This window comes from Carex rostrata, chromosome 21 (genome assembly GCF_964058835.1).
Source record: "Carex rostrata chromosome 21, lpCarRost1.2, whole genome shotgun sequence".
Taxonomy (NCBI): Eukaryota; Viridiplantae; Streptophyta; class Magnoliopsida; order Poales; family Cyperaceae; genus Carex; species Carex rostrata.
The window spans coordinates 5,857,415-5,879,324 of record NC_135938.1 but is presented as its reverse complement, the minus strand read 5'-3'; the positions used below and the strand labels follow the sequence as shown (position 1 = coordinate 5,879,324).

At 36.9% G+C, this 21,910-nt stretch overlaps 1 protein-coding gene across 1 annotated transcript; it reads left to right on the top strand.

Moving 5' to 3' along the window:
* The first annotated feature begins 11,986 nt into the window (after positions 1-11,986).
* KEG (protein kinase KEG) lies at positions 11,987-21,690 on the top strand. Its single transcript, XM_078322850.1, has 15 exons — positions 11,987-12,880; positions 13,700-14,065; positions 14,570-14,800; positions 14,924-15,383; positions 15,634-15,791; positions 16,121-16,278; positions 16,393-16,511; positions 16,634-16,768; positions 17,337-17,461; positions 17,730-17,834; positions 18,322-18,555; positions 18,765-19,098; positions 19,328-19,516; positions 19,600-19,905; positions 20,175-21,690. Exons 1-15 carry the CDS (start codon positions 12,132-12,134, stop codon positions 21,420-21,422), a joined length of 4,917 nt encoding a protein of 1,638 aa, XP_078178976.1. The 5' UTR covers positions 11,987-12,131; the 3' UTR covers positions 21,423-21,690.
* Positions 21,691-21,910: the final 220 nt, after the last annotated feature.

Genomic DNA, 21,910 nt, shown 5'->3' with positions numbered 1-21,910 from the left:
TTCTCATCCCACTGTACTGGTAAATTCCAAACAAGAACCCTGCATCTATACAGCATCTAAAACTATAATAAAAACACAGTGCTTAACTCATCAATTCGAAATTAGAGTTCCCAAAGGGGAGGCAACTTAGGCAGAGCCAGTACCAGCAGTACCAGCCATACCTGACAGTAAAAGCTTCTGTTTCAATTATTAATTGGATGCTTCTGTTTCAATTATTCGCTTCTAGTAAAAGCAAGAAATACAAAATTACAGAAAGAAAATTTATCGATTGCTCATTGTACTGGAATTCGGATCACCCCAAGCACCTGACACAAGCCAATTACAAACAGACGGTCCAAATTAGTTCTTTTAACTTGATATGAATTTCAAAATGAACTCCAGATAGTTAGTCCGATTTTTTTTTTTTTTAATACATAACCAAATAGTGACGGTATGCTTCATTTAGCTCCTCCCCTCCTTCATTCTTTCATCTCTCATGCATGTGGCGCCGGTAAGGGTGAACATAATATCCGATCCATATTCTATCTGTAATCGAAAAATTAGATATGAATATCCTATATTTGAATATATGTATAAATATAGGTACATACATAATTTTATGTTTTAAATATTTATATCGAAATAGTAGATATTTAATATATATTATAAAAAAATTATATTATTCACTATTAAAATATTAAATAAATATTATAAAATTTAGTATTTTTTTTAATAATAATTTTATATTCTTTTCAATAAATATCCGATCCAATTAATCTATCCGTCTAATATTTGATCCGTACATCCGAATCGGAAAACCACTATCTGCTCCGTTTTCACCCCTACTGCGCCGGATATTTTTTAATCGATTTAAATTTAATTTAAATGAGTATTCTCAATGTTAATTTAAATTATTCTAAGGCCAAGTAATCGTTCGATGCAAAACTTCTGTACTTGGATTTGCGGCCATTTTTATTAATAACCCACAAAAAAAAGTTTTTTACAAAAATAACCTCAAAATCTAATTTTTTTCAAATATAACCAAACCGCCAGGGTTGCTGGCGGTCCACTTCTATAACGGACCGCCACTATTCCTGGCGGTCCACTTTTTTTTTTTTTTTTTTTTTTTTTTTTTTTTTTTTTTTTTTTTTTTTTTAGAGATCTGATTTTTTTTCTTAATATTTTCATTTGTGAAATTTTAGTTTTTTTTTGTTTAGGGTATTTGTCAAAAAATTAAGGACTTGGCATTTATTAAAATTTTAAATTTCAAGTTCTGACAGCTTGGGCGGTCCACTAGGGACCAGACCGCCAGTATCCCTGGCGGTCCGCTAGCTGTCTTATAAGCACGTTTTCTCTCTCTCTCCATCACACAGTCTCATTTGTTAAACCACAGAGAAGAAAGAGAGAACGATTTTGGCGATTTTGAAGCGATTTTAGGCGATTTAGAGGCGATTGCTACAGGTATTTTATTTTTTATTTAATTATTTTCTGTTTAATTTTTAATTAATAATTATTATACCCGCAGTATGTAAATACTATAAATTAGTCTTTAATTAATATTATAATTAACTTTTAAATTGCAAAAAATAATGAATCTATTATACTGTAATTCTTATGAATTTTTTTTTTAAATGTAGTTTGTTAAGGAAAAAATGCTGGTTGCACTGTACGTGGGCGGTAAGCTAACTAAGGGTGTAGAGGGCGTGTATTACTCGAAAGATGCCTCATTCGGCTTGCAGGTTAATGAAAGAACCACATTTATTGAACTTAAGCAACTAGTATACGAAAAGACTGGTGTAAACCCCAACCGGTATGACTTAGAATTGGCTACCCGAATTGACACACAACGGGCTGGGGCGGGTAAACCTTACTTTGTGAGTTTTCCTATAACAGATGAGGAGTTGTGGAAGGCTGTGTACCAACAATTTGAGTCTAGGGGGGTCGCGATGATAGACTTATATTCCAGGAGGGTTCCCCAGGCCGGGGCTAGACCTTTTAGTGCGGCTGGGGCTGGACCTTCTAGGGCTCCCCCTGTTGGACCTTCAGGTTATGACAATTCGGCTTATGACAGCCAGGGGTACCACCACTCCCCTCATGACAGCCAGGGGTACCACCACTCCCCTCATGACAACCAGGGGTACCACAGTCCCTGTTATGACAACCCGGGGTACCAAAACTCCTGTGAGTTTACTGAAGTTGTACCACCACCACCACCACCCAGACAGGCACCCATAATCCCTACATTTCCAGCTATACCAGAGTCAGTACCGATACAGTTATCCGTTAATCGAAATGATACTAATATTGATGTTGATGCTATTGATGCCATACCGGAAAGAGAAATGGAAACTGGAGATGAATACCAAGGAATTTGGGAATCTGATGACTTATCAGATGGTGATGCAAATGTACCAGGTTTGTCCAGGGAAGAAAAATTCCCAATCAGGGGTCGGGGGAATAGGCATCCTGTCGCCACATTCAACGATACCACAGCTTTTGAAGAGGCTGACATTAGTTTCTTTGGTCCTCGTGTTGTATACAATCGTGAACTTGCCCCAGGGCAAGTCTATACCAACATAGATGAACTTGTAAAGAAAATTCACGAGACTCACGTTCACGGCAACTGGGAATGTATATTAGAAAAAAGGGAATCAAAAAGATTGGTTGTGATATGCAAAAATGCCCCTTGTTGCGAGTTTCGCCTTTATGCAACCCCTGCGGGTTCGGGGGAAGCATGGATAATTAAAAAGTGTGAACCACCTCATACATGCAAGTCTGCGTCCACAAGGACAGACCATTCAAACCTGACAGCATCACTAATTGCCGATGCAATTGAGGCAGACATTAAGTTGGATCCATCGATGAGCATCAAGGCGGTGGCTATGGCCGTCAGACACAAATACATACATGTAATCCCAAAATATAACAGGTTGTGGAGAGGTCGTGAACTTGCGATTTGCAGAGTATTCGGTAGTTGGAAGGATTCATACAACTATCTGACACCATTGCTCCAGGCTATGGCAAGTACAAATCCTGGCACCGTATTTCAGCGGTGGCATGGCCCCATTTATGACAAGAATGGAGTACTAATAGAGGGAGTTCAACAATTCAAGGGCATAGCATGGGCTTTTGGTCCTTGTATCCAAGCTGTGCCATTCATCAGACCCGTTATCAGCATTGATGCATGCTTCATGTCTGGCCGTTACGAGGGGAGGCTACTGATAGCATGTGCATATGATGCTGAGAACCAGTTGTTGCCTTTGGCGTTTGCAATTGTTCGGAAAGAGGATGGTGAGAACTGGGGATTCTTTATGCAGTTTTTAAGAAGACGGGTGGTTGGGCCAACAAAGTTTTTCTCTGTAATATCAGACCAGCACAAAGGAATAAAATATGTTTTTGATCGTGAAGAATACGGTTGGTCAACACATACTGGCGAGTGTGTGCACAGGTTGTGTATGCAACACGTTGCGGAGAACCTTAGCAAGGCAACCGGAAACGATAGCTGGGTCCTAGAAACATTCAGACGTAATTGCAAAAAGAAGAAGCCGAGAAGGGTGGAAGAGATGAGTAGAGAATTTGCAAAGGTATGTGTTTGTTGATTGTTTACATGTCTTATTGTACTTTGTTAACATATTTTTATTTTAATTGTTTACTTATATTATTTTATTTCCTTATTTATATGTAGTATATGCCGAAAGCAAATCTCTACTTAATGAAGGTGGGCAAAAATAACCCCAGAGATGTCGAAGAGCCACCAGCATACGAGAAAATATTTCAAGCACGTGATGGAGGTTACCGTTGGGGAATTATGACCACCAACGGTTCTGAATCGCTGAATGCAGTCTTCAAGGAGAGCCGGACGTTGCCTGTGGCTGCAGTTGTAGAAGACACTTTCTACAAGTTAAATACCTGGTTTCAGGAACGGCGTGCTAAGGCCGCAGAATTAATAAGGATGAACCAGTCATTTTCAATAAGGGTGGAGGAGAAACTAAGAAAACACAGGAACAAAGGTGCAACTATGACCGTGATCCCGATGGGTAATGATGGTACAGAATTCGAAGTGCACAATCCAAATGAGTACGTTCCTTCCAGCCGTAGAGCAGATGGCACTATGGAGTTTGTGAAGAGGGCTTTCAAGTACGTAGTGCAATTCCGAGAGGCAAGAGAGGTGACATGTACATGCCAAGGACCCCAACTAACTGGAATTCCTTGTAGTCACGTGATGGCGGTATGCCGAGTGAGAAACTTCTGCGAGGATCACTATGTCGCTGACATGTATCGTACCGATTACCTTGCTTCTACTTGGGGTGGATCTTTCCATTCTTATCCTAACCAGCATGAGTGGCCTGCGTATGTCGGTGATAGAATACTCCCTTCAGAAGGATGGATAAGGAAGGGGAGGAGGAGACACAAACGTGCTATAATGACCATGGACGAGATGGGTGGTAGGAGGCCATCGGGAAATCAGGCTCGCCGTTCCGTTTCTGACAGGCGCAGGGCAGGTATGTAGCATTTTTCGGAATTAATTTATGATTTTATTATATTAATAACTGAATTCTGTTGTTATGTTCAGATGCCATAAACGAACACAATGAAAGAGAAAATGCGAGAGTTGTTGCTGAAGCAACTGGTAGAACACAACCACCTCTTGCGACCCAATCATCTAGTAGCCAAGGGTCTACAAGTACTGCTGCTCCTGCAGCTGACACCAGAAAATCTTCTCGTCTATTGGGTCTATTCCGACGTCGTGAAAGATGAACTTATTATTTTGCTTAGGTGAACTAAGTTATGAATATTTGTGAACTTCAGTTGTATCGTTGAACTTTAATTGTATTTGTGAACTTATTATTCCGACGTCGTGAAAGATACGTTGTAATTTCAGAAGACCATTTCGATGTAAAGCAGAAAAAACATAAAAACCAACATGAAATATAAAATAAAACTGCAATCATAATAAAGAGCTACAGTCCAAAATACATCATAAAAAAACTGCAATCATAATAAATACATCATAAAAAAACTGTATATGTATATATGTATGTGTATGTGTATGTGTATATGTATGTATGTATATATGTATGTATGTATGTATGTTTGTATATATGTATATATTATACATATATTATAAAAACCGAAAAAAAAAGACCAACAAGCTGTCAGAACTTGAAATTTAAAATTTTAATAAAGACCAAGTCTTTAATTTTTTGACAAATACCCTAAACAAAAAAAAAAACTAAAACTTCACAAATGAAAATATTAAGAAAAAAAATCAGATCTCTAAAAAAAAAAAAAAAAAAAAAAAAAAAAAGTGGACCGCCAGGAATAGTGGCGGTCCGCTATAGAAGTGGACCGCCAGCAACCCTGGCGGTTTGGTTATATTTGAAAAAAATTAGATTTTGAGGTTATTTTTGTAAAAAACTTTTTTTTTTGGGTTATTAATAAAAATGGCCGTTGGATTTGTATACATAGTTTATAAGTACCGGTACTGGAAAAAGAAACTATCCATAATTATTGTTGCTTCTATACATGAAAACAATAATTATATAAGAGCACGCTACATATTCTAAAATCAATATATGCCTTATTCTTTCAAACATAGTTTTATTTTATATGTTATCGAATATCGAATGACATTAATGAATTGTCCGTTCCGTACGATTTTAATCATATGAACAAATATTTAAAAAGCAAAGTCCTGTTAAAAAGACCAAGAAGAAGATAAGTTTGACCCACACGGCCACACCAAATTAATACTACTAATCTCTAAAACAAGCAATGCAATATCTACTGATGTTAAAGTCCCTTCAACTTTTTTTTTTTTTTTTATTTATAAAAAAGTCCCTTCAACTCCTTTTCCTCATCGCTTCATACTTTTAAAAAGCTGGTACATCTTCACCACTGATTACTAATAAAAAAAAGTTAATGGTTCTTGGCGAGTTTAACTCTACAATCTATCGAAATGGCTTCAAACGACGAATCCGAACTGCTAAAATCAATCTACTTTCATGAGTGATGTGTTAAAATGCAAAATTTATAAATTTTCGAATTAAGTTAGTATAAAGTTAAGTGGTCAAATTAAAAATAACAAAAATATATATTAAATTATATTAAAATTAACTTATAAATTTTCTTTTTTTTACCGCTTGATTTTATACTAAACTAATTCAAAAATTTATAATGCAAAAACTTTCATGAGTGATGTTAAAATGCAAAATTTATAAATTTTCGAATTAATTTAGTATAAAATTAAGTGGTCAAAAAATAACAAAAATATATATTAAATTATATTAAAATTAACTTATAATTTTTTTTGTTACCGCTTGATTTTATACTAAATTAATTCAAAATTTTATAATATTTACATGTAAATACATCACTGTATGATAGATAGTTTTTAACAATTTAAATTGGTCATTTAAAGTCAATTTCATAAGTAGATTACCAAGAAGCTTGGTGAGATTAATAACACCTAATTAAGTTTTACTCATTATATATATATCTCTATCAATACGTAGATTGAGTGTGTACAAGGCCAGATAAATTAATAACTAGTGGTATTTAACTAACAACCTTTACATGTACTTCATTAACTGGATGCTCAACAGATCAATATATTTAATTAGATATATATACTTAGTAAATATCTACTCAACCTCATAATTAAAGCAATAGTTTTAGAGAAAAATTTAATTAATATGGGACACGTACCCAAAACAACTTAACTACCTGCAGCTGTCCCATTATTAATATTTTTCTTTTCAGAAAGGTGAAATGGCCTTCTATATCACATGCCTTTACGTAATTAATTATATACGATTTAGTCTTTACCTAATTCCTATTGTCATATTGATTATCATGTCTTGCATCTTAATTAAGAATTGACATGTTGAAGACTTGAAGGTACTTAACACACTGATGTGGTCACGTGACAAGGACGTGAAGCGCATGCAGGAGAAATTTTGTAGTCAAAGAGTTACTTTTTTTTTTTTTTTTTATCTTGAGAAGTTTAGTAAATGTACCAAGTGTACTTGCATAAGTTTGAGATGATTAAGACGTTCTTGTATCTATTTCATATTTGAATGTATTTATTTTATGTGTAAACGTGCTTGTGTCATAATTAAGTTAATTTTTTATGTATCGTACTATGTCGTGATTAAAATATCGAGGGATGATCAAAGCAAGTGAATAGTCATGTTATGTACGTGAGTCACGCTATGTTAAAATGTATCGTGTCTAAAATGTGATTAGTTAAGTTTCTCGCGTTAATTATTTTTTTCATAATTGAAATTAGTTTATTCAAGATTCACCATTTGATCAAAATCTAACGGTCTTAATTACACGCGACTCACGTGACCACATGCCGTGTCGTGATCAAATCTTTCATATGACATGTCAAATTTTGAAAAAAAAAATGATCATGACACGTAACCAACACGCGTGTCGTACCGTTCCGTGATGGAACCAGTTCTGTCGTGCCATTTTTCCACTCTAATATACGTTGTGCCTCCATTCTTAATTTTTTTTAAATAATTTTTATTTAAAATTTATATGTCAAAACAAAATAGTTAGATATAATCTATATTATTTTCTCTACACACATAAAAATAAAAATCACTTTTTAAAAATCAATGTCCAAAATTTATCCTCATCAATATATTTTGTAAGCTTTTGAATCTAATCAAAACAAAATCAAAATGCCATGATCTTATGCGTGCACGTAGAAAAAATTATATAGATCATATCTAGCTAATGGTTCTATTTTACCATTTAAATTTTAAATTTAAAGTTATTATCGTTCTAAAAATAAAAACATTGTGGAGAATCTCTTTATATACTACTAATAATATTTTTTTTATAACATTGGGCCACCGTTTTGCTTTAATTTTGAACTCTCTTTTTTGTCCTTAACTCTTATAAAACTGCACATAGATGCTTTTGAAAAAACATATTTAGATATTGGCTATTCTGTTACTTTATACACTATTGAGTTTGCAATGATGATAAAGCTTTGAATTTGTCTCAATACATAATTAATTTCGTTGACCTTTTTCTAGGGGTGTCAATGGGTACGGTACGGGTCGGGTGGAGACATTTTCTTACCCATACCCATACCCATTAAAATTGACCTTACCCATACTCTACCCATACCAATTAAAAATTGATCTTACCCTACCCTACCCTACCCTTACCCGTTAATATTATCGGGTAACGAAACGGTAGCGGGTGAATAACGGATAATACTAGTATAATAATTAGTTTTATTATATTTTACAAATTAAACATCAAAAACTCATTCATTTTAAGTTTTTAACACATATATAATTGCATTTCTAATAAAAAATAAAATAAAAGTGCAATGAATTCCAACTAAATTATTTTTTGTAAAGAATAAAAATTCAAAAACACGAATATACATTTAAGTGGATTGGAAATTGAATTAAATATACATTTAAGTGGGTTGGAAATTGAATTGAATATATATTTGGATTTTATAATTACCCTATAGGGTAACGGGTACGAAATAGTCATTACCCATACCCTTAACCATTTATTTAACGAAAAAAAATTTCTTACCCATACCCAATAAGCTAACGAAAAAAAAAACTTACCCATACCCGCCTCATCGAATACGATACGCGTCGGGTAAACGGCTAAAAAGGTACCATTGACACCCCTACCTTTTTCACTTAGATTTTTTTTTGGTTGACCCGGTCAATGGTGTTCACATTAGATAAGAAAAGTTTGCTTTTATATTTAAAAATTCAATATTTGGAAACCACTCTTATATTATTGATGATTGGTAATATAAACATGAATAATCTGATTGGGATTATCAAATAAAAAAACAGCTGATAAGATAAAGTTATTGCCGTTTCTATCCACCAGTGCAATCAATGTGTTTTAGATTGTAGAGGAAGAAGAACCGATCGTCCCACCAACCAATTATAACATGTTGAATATAAAACCCAAAAAAATTGTTGAATCAGAGAAAAAGTATCAATTTTCAATTCTATTCTCAAATAACAGGTTGACAGCCATTGCTGGCACCTTCTTCAATTCTTTTTTTTTTCAAAGTTGAAGCCTGTATTCAAGAAATGACAAAAGCGTGATTGTGACTGATATATATATATATATATATATATATATATTTCTCCAAAAGACTATGCTTTAAAAGAAAAAAAATTAACTTCATCTTGAGTTATTCCTTTTTTCTTTACTATCAAACATGGTCTACAGGTCTACAAGTCAGCGTGCCTAAAAGTCATTGTTTTCTTTTCTCTTCATCTCTCGTTATCTTCCTCTTCTCTCTTTAGAAAAAAACTATAAAATCTCTCTATTCACTATGGGAAGTCTTGCTCAGAGTCCACATCCTCTGTACCATTCGAATCTAGCTCTGGACCGTTCGATCCGAATCGGAGCCAATTCAGTCTTCGCAATTAATACTCATGGTTACTTTAATTTGTGCGAATTTAAATTAGATGGTCTGAATTTAAACTCAAAATTTGAGTTAACTCAGAGGATACAAATTCCTCTCTATTTTCCCTTTCGATATCTCTCTCGTCTCAATTGTCTAAAATGCTAATGTAATAATTTACAACATAAATAAAAAGAGGATTGTAATATTATAAACTTGAGTGGAACTACAACATTATGCATAGCGCAGATTAGTTTGTATTATGAATTAATATTTTTATTTTCAAAATTTAAATATTCGATATATGTACCGTTTAACATGACAAAATGTCCTTAAAAACTAAATTTTATAATTTTTGAGAAACTGTTGTAATATTTTTTTAGAAAGGTAGAAAATCACTACTTTTGAATGATCTAGAACTTTTAGATAATATGATTTTTTATCTATTAAAAAAAATTGACCTAAAAGTATATTTTTATATGGAGATCATGTTGAATGGTACAGATTGACTGATTGGTCTTTGAAAAAAAAAATATTGATCTATAGTACACACCAACCTGCACTATGCATATTACCATGGTCTCACTTAGGGATGGCAAAAAAATTCGCAGTTCGTGATTCGATTTGAGTTTGATTTGGGTTTGATTCGAGTTAATTAGATTCGAAATTAGTTCGAACTGAAACGAACCAAACCAGGTTCGGTTCGAAATTAATTCAAACCAAATTCAAACTAGGTCTGGTTCGATCGAAATGGGTTCGCGAACTTTTATGATTCGAATCTTATAATAACATCGGTCGTTCATTTACCTGATAAAATTAAAACCCAAGATAGAGAGTCATAATTTAACCTAGCCGACGCTCTTTGGCTCTCAAAACACTCAGTTCTTATACGATTACTTATTTTACTGCATATTTCAGTTCTTGTACTTAATCCTCTTTTTACGATTATTTGTTATAATGTATTTTTTCATGAACAATTTTTCAACTTAAAAACACTCATTTCATACTTTGATGTTACACTGAAGCTCTTTTTTTAGTACCATAGTGATAATTGTGAGAGTTAATGTAGCAGCTATCAGTCTTACACCTGTCTATGCTTAGTTGGCAGGATTATAGCAGCTAACAACTAATAAACTAGCTCATAATCCATTAGTGTGAATTCGTGAAAGGTAAAAGAAAGCTGTGTGAATTGTCCCGAGAAGAAAATTAATGTATAAACTACTGGTATAACTAGGGTTGCTAAAAAAAAATTTAGTTCGTAATTTGATTTGAAACAAATCAAACCCAGTTCAATTCGAATCTTATTCAAATCAAACTCAAACTAGGGTAGGTTCGATTCGATTTGATTCGTTGCCACCCCTACTCTCACTCTATAAACTTAATGTCACAAGTTGTCAAAGTTCATTTTTAGTTTAATTATTTCATATTTTATAATTTAGAAAATAAATATGATTCATTGATTGATCTTGCTTTAATTCACGATGTAAAATATTCAAAGTGTGTTATAAAAAAAAGAGACTAAAATTGAACGTATCAAATTGATTATATACTAGATAAGTTTTAGTGTCATTTTATAGTTGCAAAACTAACAAATTTTGATTTGGCTTTTCACTTTTTTTTTTCCCTAAGGTACAAGCTTTCTCTCCTCTTTTCATTGAACTTTATCCGTCGTAATAAATTGATCATTGAATTTTAATTTAACATTATAAGCCATGATATTTTTAATTTCTGCTAACTAAATTATGTCCATTCTAATCAGAAATCAATTTGCAGATGTTTTAGCATCAGCCGTGACATGGGAATCCCAATCTGAAAGAAAAATTCCAGATCTGCTTGGACAGCAACTGTCCATCTAGAACTGGAGAGGATCCTAAACATTCGGACTGCCACCTAGTGGGACGAGTGTGTTTCCTCTGAGATATCTCAACTTTTGCGTGACCGACGTGTCCGGTGCCTATTCGGTGATAGCGCAGGGTGCTGTATTATTTGTGCTGTATTATTTGTGCTTTAATTCGTGCGTAACGTCTTTGAACGGTTGTGATTTTCCAAAATGTCACGCAGAATATGAGATATCTCAGAGGATGCGAATTCCTGGGACGCCGCGGCAAGTCATTCGCTAATTGAGAGTTTGAGACCAGGAAAAAGTTCATACGCGCACAAATAAAACCAGAGAAAAATTAAACTAACCGCGGACCAAGGAATTCGCATCCTCTGAGATATCTCAAACTTTGAGTGTTATAGTGGAAAATCTCAATCGTTTAAGTACGTTCTACATGAATCTCAAAGCATAAATAATATTGGCCCCCGCTATCCCTGAATAGTCACTGTACACGTAGGTCACGCAAAAGTTGAGATATCTCAGAATACCATGTAGGTCCGGTCCAAACCGAAGAGGTTGGCGGAGCAGCCGAAGATAAGTAGAGAAGGCGCAACTACACGGGGCCCCACAAGTCAGGACATGAAGCAAGAGGCAAGAGCAAAGCTGCAAAGGAAACACATTACAGTTTACACAGCTGAAGAAAAATTGCAAAGAAAAATAAGAAAAAAAAGAAAACTAAAACTAAAACAAAAGCAGCGTATAAATCTCTCAACAAAAATCCTCCCACTCCCCTTTCTCTACTTTTTTCTCTACTAACCCTCCTCCCCTTCCCCTCCTCTCCCCACCCTGCTCCGCCCCAATTCACAGAATCCCTACCCAGATCTGATCGGATTCTACCTAGTCAAGCTAGGCCAAGGCATGAAGCGAGTTCCTTGTTGCTCTGTGTGTGGCACCAAGTACGACGAAGAAGAGCACACCCCTCTGCTCCTCCACTGCGGTCATGGCTTCTGTCGCGCTTGCCTCTCCAAAATGTTCGCCTCCACTCCCGATTCCACCCTTTCCTGCCCCCGCTGTCGCCACCCCACCGCCATAGGCAACAGTGTGAACACGCTCAAGAAGAATTTCTCCATTCTCTCTCTCATTTCTTCCTCCAATTCTTCTCCTTCTTTTGATTTTGAAGTAAATTCTGATGCGGGGAGTGAAGCAGATGAGGATGATTTCTTTGAATCACGTGCTAGGAGTACATCAGGTCCATCTGTTTCGGGTTGTTGCTGCTCTCGTTCATGTTCACACCTGGATCTCAGCTCACATCAGGAGCTGAACCTTGTGCGCCGTCTCGGTGATGGGAGGAATGCTGGTTGTGAGGTTTGGTCCGCAGTGCTGGGACGTGGAACAAGTTCAGTTGGCAGAGGGAGTGCCATTCAGAAGTGTAGGCATCAGGTGGCTGTGAAGAGGTTTGTGGTGACGGAGGAGATGGCCGTGGACCAAGTGCATGATGAGCTGGATCGGCTGCGCCGGGCCTCTATTTGGTGTAGGAATGTGTGTGTTTATCATGGAGTGATGAAAAATGACAACCATCTGTGCTTGGTAATGGACCGCTACACTGGGTCTATCCAGGATGAGATGCAGCAGAATAATCGCCGCCTCACCTTGGAGCAGATTCTCAGGTCCCAGATTATCTAACCTTTCTAATTGCTTCTCAAAGAGTGGATTAATCTTTATTTAGTTGGATTGAGCAGGATATTTATCTCTTATTATGAGCTAATCAATTTCTATAACCTGTGAGGTACAACAAATGCCCCAAAATGAATAATCCAAAATTTATATAGTAAGCATATTTGACACACATTAGTCCATCTGATTCTGATACAAAATTCAAGTGAATCAGGGGGTAAGTAAATGTATATCATTTAGAAATGACATATTGAGGTGCCTATGTACATAATACATGAGATGTTGTGAAATGATTGATAACTGAAATGGTAATCAATTTCAAAGCTGTTATCTGATAACAATATTTATAATTCTCCTCATATGGTAACCATATTCACTTCTAAAGTACAATTCAAATTAATTCTATAAATTGTAGACGTCTCGGCGTTAAAGTTTTGAATTCTGTGCATTTAGTTTATTTCGGATGGTAGTGTCTGCTAGTTGCCAGTGAGTACGAGTTTAATGCACATAAAAAAATTTGTTCACTAGCGCTACTATCTTCCAAAAAATCAATTGAGTCTCATACTACTCTTAAGGGCCTTCTTTTGGAAAACCAATAAAAATCCACATCCCATGAAGCAGTATAACAACCAATTCAATGAAAACTAAAAATAAAATCAGCCTAAGATTCAGGAGACCACCCCTGCCTTAAAACATTTTACTCCATACACACCAAATTTATGCTTGAATTAAAAAAATAACCAATTTTTTTATTTAATTCTCTTCATCTCGAATATATAAACCTCAACTAAAATAAATATATGCAATTTCAGATATGGAGCAGATATTGCACGTGGGGTAGCTGAACTCCATGCAGCTGGAATAGTATGCATGAGCATAAAACCATCCAACCTCCTCCTGGATTCAAACTCGCATGTAGTTGTTTCAGACTATGGCCTATCAGCAGTTCTGAAGAAAACCTCCTACCGAAGAGTACCAGATGAAAGCACATCCAGCTCTAGCATGCAGTCATCCACAGACTGCCCTCTTTTAAACCCACATTACATGGCCCCTGAGGCATGGGAGCCGCTAAAGAAATCAAAGTACTTGTTTTGGGATGACGCAAATGGAATCTCGCGGGAGTCTGATGCATGGAGTTTTGGGTGTACTTTGGTGGAGATGTGTACTGGTTCTGTACCGTAAGTGATTTCTTGTTTACCTTATTCTTTATAGAGAAAGACTATTACAATTTTTTTTTTTTTTTTTTGCATTGAGACATGCCTGTAGGCTTTACAAACATCCATCCATCTGGAATTCTGGACAGATATACGATAGAGTTACATCAGATTCTAATTTCATACATCCTCTAATCTGGTCTAAACATTGGGTACTCATATCCTATTACAATTTGACTGGTACAACCTTTACTGGTGCCCTATGTAGGAGATGAAGTTCTTATTACAATGTGGCTTTATATCATACCCTAATTCAGGAGAAAAAGTATGAACCCAACATCATATCCGACCAAAGAAAATGAATGCAAGAAGATTCCTTGGATCAAACTAGATGTGTGGCCCCATCACTGATGTTCACACATTGTCATATGATTCTGTCACTAACTTGGCACTCCTTGTTATGGACTACATCATCTTGTAACCGTAAACTTTCTAATCATTGCAATAATAAGAGATACTATTTTGCAGATGGGCTGGACTGAGTGCAGAGGAGATCTTTCGTTCGGTTGTAAAGATGAAGAAATTACCTCCTCAGTACTCAAGAGTGGTCGGTGTGGGGCTTCCTGGAGAACTATGGAAAATGATTGGTGATTGTTTGCAGTTCACTGCTTCTAAAAGACCAAATTTTCAGACAATGCTGGCAATATTTCTGCGGCATTTGCTTGAAGTACCAAGAAGTCCTCCTGCTAGTCCAGAAAAGTAATACAATTAACAATTTTGTCAGAAACATATAGAAATGAAAGACTCTTGTTGCATTATCCTGCTATATTTCCCTTGTCTATAGAAATAACTGAATTTCTCATTGCTAACTTTGGCTGACAGTGATGTTACTAGAACTCCCCCAACAAACGCTACAGAGCCTTCTCCAAAATCTGTTCTAGAAGCCTTTTTAGACAGGCCAAGCATCTTACACCAACTTATAAGTGAAGGGGATATAGCAGGTGTCAGGGACATACTTGCCAAAGCTGCATCTCAGGGAAATAGCAAAGCACTCTGCTCCCTTCTAGAAGCACAAAATGCAGATGGTCACACTGCACTGCATTTGGCAAGCCGCAGGGGCTCAGCAGAGATAGTGGAGGTCATTCTGGCATGTAACGAGGTCAATGTGGATATCTTTGACAGGGATGGTAATCCACCAATCTTGTTTGCTCTTTTTGCTGGATCGTATGGATGTGTCTGTACTCTTATCAGGAGATCGGCAAATGTTAACTTCAGGCTGAAGGACACCGGCCATTCTCTTGCACACGTTTGTGCTTTCAATGGCTATCCAGATTGCATGCGGGTAAGATAGTTTTGTTGTTTTTTTCCTCTGCTTTTGATACAACTCGAGTGAGAGGGTAAATTTGTTCCTTTTCAGGACTTACAAATAGGGTTATAGCCTTATGTAGGATTGGGGACTGTATGCTTTCTGAGTCCCCAAACTAAAATAATTTGAATTTCAAGTTCAGCTATCCTTGGAAATGCTTGAGTTGATATGCTCTTGGGGTTATATTTTATTATTCTTAATTTTTAGTTTATCTGCAATTATTCAGGAGCTTCTTTTGGCTGGGGCAGACCCAAATGCAATAGATGATGACGGTGAAACAGTTCTGCACAGAGCCATTTCCAGAAAATACACCGACTGTGCTATTGTCATTTTGGAAAACGGTGGATGTAGGTCAATGAGTATATTCAATTCACAGAGAAAAACGTAAGATTTCTTTCTTTAACAAGGAATATATGCTAGATTTACCTCAAGTACAGGACACGGGCCCAGTATGTCCAGTAAGTCACCAAACAAAAATTGTGTGGATTTCTGATTCAGATCAAATAAAATGGAAATAGTAATAGCCACTACTATTTCATTTATGCACTCCAAATTGTACAGAATGATATAAAATTAGTTACAAATGAACTGTTTATATTGTGAGTGTTCTGTTATTATACTGCTATAGCTCTAACCAGTAAACAATATTTAATGAAATCATTGATTGCTTACTGTCCTCAATTTGTACCTTCTACTCTGCTTTATGTGCACAGGCCATTGCATCTATGCATTGACACCTGGAATGTGGCTGTGGTTAAAAGATGGGCTGAAATCGCTTCTCGGGAAGATATAGAAGAAGCAATCAACTTACCCGGCGAACATGGTACTGCTCTATGCATGGCAGCATCTCTTAAGAGAGATCATGAATCTGGTAGGTGAAACTTGAGTATAGAATGTACTCGAAGTTGCAGTCCTATCAATCACTTTATTATCACAATTTTTTCTTTTCTGGTCTTTAACTGCTGAATTTTTCTGTGTTTGACAGAGGGCCGAGAGCTAGTGAGAATATTGCTTGCTGCTGGTGCTGATTCAAGGACACAAGATCCTCACTTTAGAACAGTACTGCACACTGCTGCTATGATCAATGATGCAGAATTAGTAAAGGTAATGTTTTCTGTTGAAATCTGGTGAAATTTCTCTGGAACCACTTAAAAGGCTCAACTGTTTAATTATTTCTCTTAAAAATTGTCGTGAATATTTGCTCATATTTATCTTTTGTTGAACAGATTATTTTAGAAGCCGGTGTGGATGTTAATATTACAAATGCACAAAATACATCTCCTCTCCATGTGGCTTTGAACAGGGGGGCTAATTCATGTGTCGGTTTGCTTTTATCTGCAGGAGCGGACTGTAATTTGCAGGTAATGTGGCTTATCTCAATTATATTGCTCAGATGAAGTAAATAAAGAAAAATAAGGAGGTTTATGAGCACAAGTACCAACAACCTAGATAAAGAGGAGAATGAGATAACAACAACAACAACCACCAAGCCTTTAGTCCCAAAAAAGGTGGGGTAGGCCAGAAATGAAACCCAACTGGAGTCACCACAATTCGGTAGGGTTTCATTTCCATAAAGAGGCTGTTTTTTTTACATTGGCTCGCCATGCCTTATCACAACCCTCCTCTTTTTTCCTGGATTGGGATAGGCTGTGCAGAAGCTACACAGGCGGAGTTGAAAAAGAGGATGAGATGACAAAAAAAAAACAAAATCAGAAAATATGGGGAAATCAAAACTTCGTTTTGTATTCCTTTTGCCGTTAACGTGAAATACTACTCTGCAATTACTGCTTTGAAAATGAAGAAAAGATATTTTACTGAAAATCTTTCTAGTGCACTAATTACTGATCGATGTGGTAGAACTTCCCAGTAGTGATATGCCAACTTTTATTTGCAACTATTGTAAATTTCTAAATTGTACAAAATAATCAGGATGATGATGGTGACAATGCATTTCACATAGCCGCTGATGCAGCAAGAATGATACGTGAAAATCTAAAATGGATAGTTGAGATGCTGAAACATCCTTATCCGGATATGGAAGTTAGAAACCACAGGCAAGCATTCTTTATTATCTTTTGACCTTACAAATTGTTTTTCGGTTCTCCTGATGTATAAGAAAACCCCATTGACTGATTAACTGCTTTCAAAAAAGCACATTTGTTACATCAAAATAAAAAGTAAAAAAAGAAGGAAAACAAAACAAACCAGAAAACCAAAACAGTGGTTTTTTTATTGGATAATTATGTCCTTGAGCATGAAGTTTTTCCTTTATTTGAATGGTACTCCGAGAAGAACATTTGTCTCAACAGTCTTTGGCTATAGGGGTTTGACATTGCGGGATTGTCTGGAACGGTTGCCTCGAGAGTGGATTTCAGAAGAATTGATGGAAGCACTAGAGAATAAAGGAGTTCATCTTTCTTCTACGTTGTATGCCTTTTGCTTTTATTTATTGGATTAGCATAGGATGCATTCATATAACTATAGTACCTCACTTGGTCTTGGCATTTTGTTTCATTGCTAACTAGAAACCTCCGCATTGATTTTTCTCTGTACTACTTGAAATAATGAATCCCATCATTATGATAATAGCTTTAATCTTGTTGAATGCCTGGTCAACCGAGCTCAGACATAAGAGAAAAGTAATATATATTTGTACATAATTCCACTCAGTATGTACCAAAAAAGTGGGTTCTACTCGATGCAAAAAGGATCGATCAGTGTAATTAAAACTTTTCATCATGCCCAGAGAAGGGTACCATTAAGTAGAACAATATCTTCCAAGGATTGTAAATTGATAACTTGGGAGGAGGAATAAACAATAAAAAGAAAAGCCATGTCAAACTTACTGGTATTATCCTGATTGTAATTTCAGTGTTAACTGATTTTTGTGACTATCTGACTATTCTTTAATCAGATATGATGTGGGAAACTGGGTCAAGTTTAGAAGAAATATTACTGCTCCAGCATATGGTTGGCAAGGTGCAAGTCACAGGAGCGTTGGTTTTGTGCAGGCTGTGCTTGACCACGAGACTCTTCTTATATCATTTTGCTCTGGAGAAGCTAGGGTTTTGTTGAATGAAGTGATAAAGATCATCCCTCTAAACAGGGGACAGCATGTCCAGCTAAAGCCTGATGTCAGGGAGGCCAGGTACATGGGCAACTTATTTACTTTTTATTTTTGTTACATGTAATTGTTAATTTTACAAAAGAAGTTATTTCAAATGTTGAACTTCTGATAAATATATAAGAACCTTTGTTTATATGACACATTTAGATTACCAATTCCATAATTTCTAGTTCAGCTGTACATTCCTACGCCATTTGTGTGTTCTTTTTTAATGGTTTTTACTTTGTCAGATTTGGGTGGCGTGCCCAATCAAGGGATAGCATTGGTACGGTGCTTTGTGTTGATGATGATGGGAGCTTGCGTGTTGGATTTCCAGGGGCTTCAAGGGGATGGCGAGCAGATCCTTCTGAGGTAGAAAGAGTGGAGGAGTTCAAAGTTGGTGACTGGGTCCGTGTCCGTGCCTCTTTAACTGTTACTGTTAACGGCATGGAGGCAATCACCCCAGGCAGTATTGGAATTGTGTACTCCATTAGACCCGATAGCAGCCTCTTGTTGGGTCTCTGTTATGTGCCTAAGCCATGGCATTGTGAACCTGAAGAAGTCGAGCATGTTGAGCCATTTAAGGTATTGCAATTCATACAAGTGTTATCACATTCGTTCTTATTTCATTGGATCCAGGCGAACCACTTACCAGACTAAATGGAAATTAAAAGAGAAGATTAATGCAGATAAAAGGGTTAGAAACCAGAAAGCATCGTGAAGAAACAATGGTGATAAGTGGTAAAATGTTGGTGCACTTCAGTTCATACTTCTATTGACCATGATTAACAATGTTTTGTATGCATGCATCTAGATTGGTGACCAAGTTTGTGTAAAGAGATCTGTCGCTGAGCCAAGATATGCTTGGGGTGGTGAGACACATCACAGTGTAGGGAAAATATTTGAGATTGAGGCTGACGGCCTTCTTGTAATTTACATCTCCAGTCGGTCAAGCATGTGGCAAGCTGATCCATCTGATATGGAAAAGGTGGAGAACTTTAAGGTAAGCTTTGTCTTTTTTAGATTTATAGGTAGTCGAGCAAATTTATTATATTAATCTTTCCTTGTCGATTTTGGGTTTCTTAGGTTGGAGACTGGGTAAGAGTAAAGGCTACTGTCCCATCGCCAAAGTACGGTTGGGAGGATGTAACACGAAACAGCATTGGGATAGTGCACAGCTTGGAGGATGATGGTGACATGGGTGTGGCCTTTTGTTTCAGAAGTCGTCCATTCTCGTGCTCAATGGCTGACATGGAGAAATTGCCTCCATTTGAAGTGGGACAGAAAATTCACCTCATGCCCTCTGTTTCCGAGCCCCGCCTTGGTTGGTCTAACGAGACTGCTGCCACCATTGGCACGATAGCACGGATCGACATGGATGGGACGCTAAATGTGAGTATTTAGTATTTAAGGGTATCTAATTAATCACCAAAATGAATTGTGTACTTTGTTAGTGATAAGTTATTGCAGTACCACGTGTTAGGTTGCTTTATTGAGACCAAAATCATTTTGGATTAACTGTTTCTGCCGAATTAGCCCATTTGAATATGACCAAACTCTACATTTGATCAAGCAGTTAAATTTAGAAGGGTTGTGTTTGACATTGATGTAGTTGATGATGATAAGGTTCACTTTGGACCCCTTAAATTCCTTTATTGCAGGTGAGAGTTTCAGGCAGGAGCAGCCTCTGGAAAGTGGCCCCAGGAGATGCTGAGAGGCTGTCAGGTTTTGAGGTTGGCGACTGGGTTCGTCTGAAGCCCAGCATAGGCAGTAGACCCACCTTTGAGTGGAATATTGTCGGGAAAGACAACATAGCTGTGGTTCACAGCATACAAGACTCAGTTTATTTAGATCTAGCTGGTTGCTTTAGAAAAGGCAAATGGAGTACCCATTATATGGATGTAGAGAAGGTGCCTTCTTTAAAGGTTGGCCAATTTGTTAGGTTTCGATTGGGTCTAACTGAGCCGAGATGGGGGTGGAGGGACGCCCGACCTGATTCTAGAGGTGTTGTTACTGGAGTCAATGCAGATGGAGAGGTTCGGATTGCCTTTTTTGGATTGTCGGGTCTGTGGAGAGGTGACCCAGCTGACCTTGAAAAGGAGCAGGTTTTTGAGGTCGGTGATTGGGTGCAATTGAGGGAGGGAGCAGATGCATGGAAGTCTGTGAAGCCTGGCAACATAGGGGTAGTTCATGGACTTGGGTTTGAGGGTGATGTATGGGATGGGACAGTGCATGTGGCATTTTGTAGCGAGCAGGAGAGGTGGGTGGGACCCACCTCCCAGTTAGAGGTAGCTTCTCCATTTGTTGTTGGCCAGAGAGTGAGATTTAAAACAAATGTGAGGCAACCGCGTTTTGGCTGGTCAAACCACACCCATTCAAGTGTGGGGACAATATCATCTATAGATGCTGATGGAAGACTAAGGATATATACCCCAACTGGGTCTAAGGCATGGACAATGGATCCAGCTGAGGCAGAGGCAATCGAAGAAGAGGAGGAGATCCGGGTGGGGGATTGGGTCAAGGTGAGAGAATCCGTCTCAACCCCTACATACCAATGGGGGGACGTGACTCATTCTAGCATAGGAGTGGTACACCGTGCTGAGGATGGGGAATTATCTGTTGCATATTGCTTTACTGAGAGGTTATGGTTGTGCAAAGAGTGGGAAATGGAGCGAGTGAGAGCTTTCAGAGTCGGTGACAAGATAAGGATCAAACCTGGTTTGGTAACACCTAGATGGGGTTGGGGCATGGAAAACAATTCGAGTAAAGGGGAGATAACGGGAGTAGATGCAAATGGTAAATTAAGAATTAAGTTTAGGTGGAGGGATCGCCTTTGGATAGGAGACCCTGCTGATATAATACTTGATGAGAGCCCGGCTATAGTCGAACCAATTAATGGTTCCTTGTAGGGAGCTTTAGGGGATTGTTTCATTTATTTTTGTTAACATTTGTCAGGTAGTGGTTTAATGATATCATATGGTGGGTTTTGGATAGTTGGAAGGAGGTTTGTACTCCTTTGAGGACATTAGGTAATTTATTGCCTCTCGCCCCCCCTTCCTTTACATGTATAATTATCTGTCAATTTGTTTTTCTTTTGTTAAACAATCATTGTATTATACGTATGTACAGGTTCGGACCTGAAAGACTTAATTTAGTTGTTTCGTTTTCCTTTTGTAATCTCCAGTGTGGTGTTCCTTGCTACATTATCCACTTTAGCAACTATATATAAGATAAATTTGAAATTATAGATCCATTTTTCTGGATAAAAAGGTGTTCATTATAAGTATTAAATTATGAAGCAACATCGCTGCAAACACGAGCAGAGGCAGTGACCGACGAAGAAATAATATAAACTATGAAGAAGTTGCTATGTACATGTTGAATAAGATATTCCTAC

Excerpts from the sequence above, each read along its gene's own strand:
- KEG (XM_078322850.1), top strand. The coding sequence starts at position 12,132 with ATGAAGCGAGTTCCTTGTTGCTCTGTGTGTGGCACCAAGTACGACGAA. Across the intron at positions 14,066-14,569 it reads ATGTGTACTGGTTCTGTACC|ATGGGCTGGACTGAGTGCAG; the intron begins GTAAGTGATTTC and ends ACTATTTTGCAG. Across the intron at positions 18,556-18,764 it reads CCTGATGTCAGGGAGGCCAG|ATTTGGGTGGCGTGCCCAAT; the intron begins GTACATGGGCAA and ends TTACTTTGTCAG.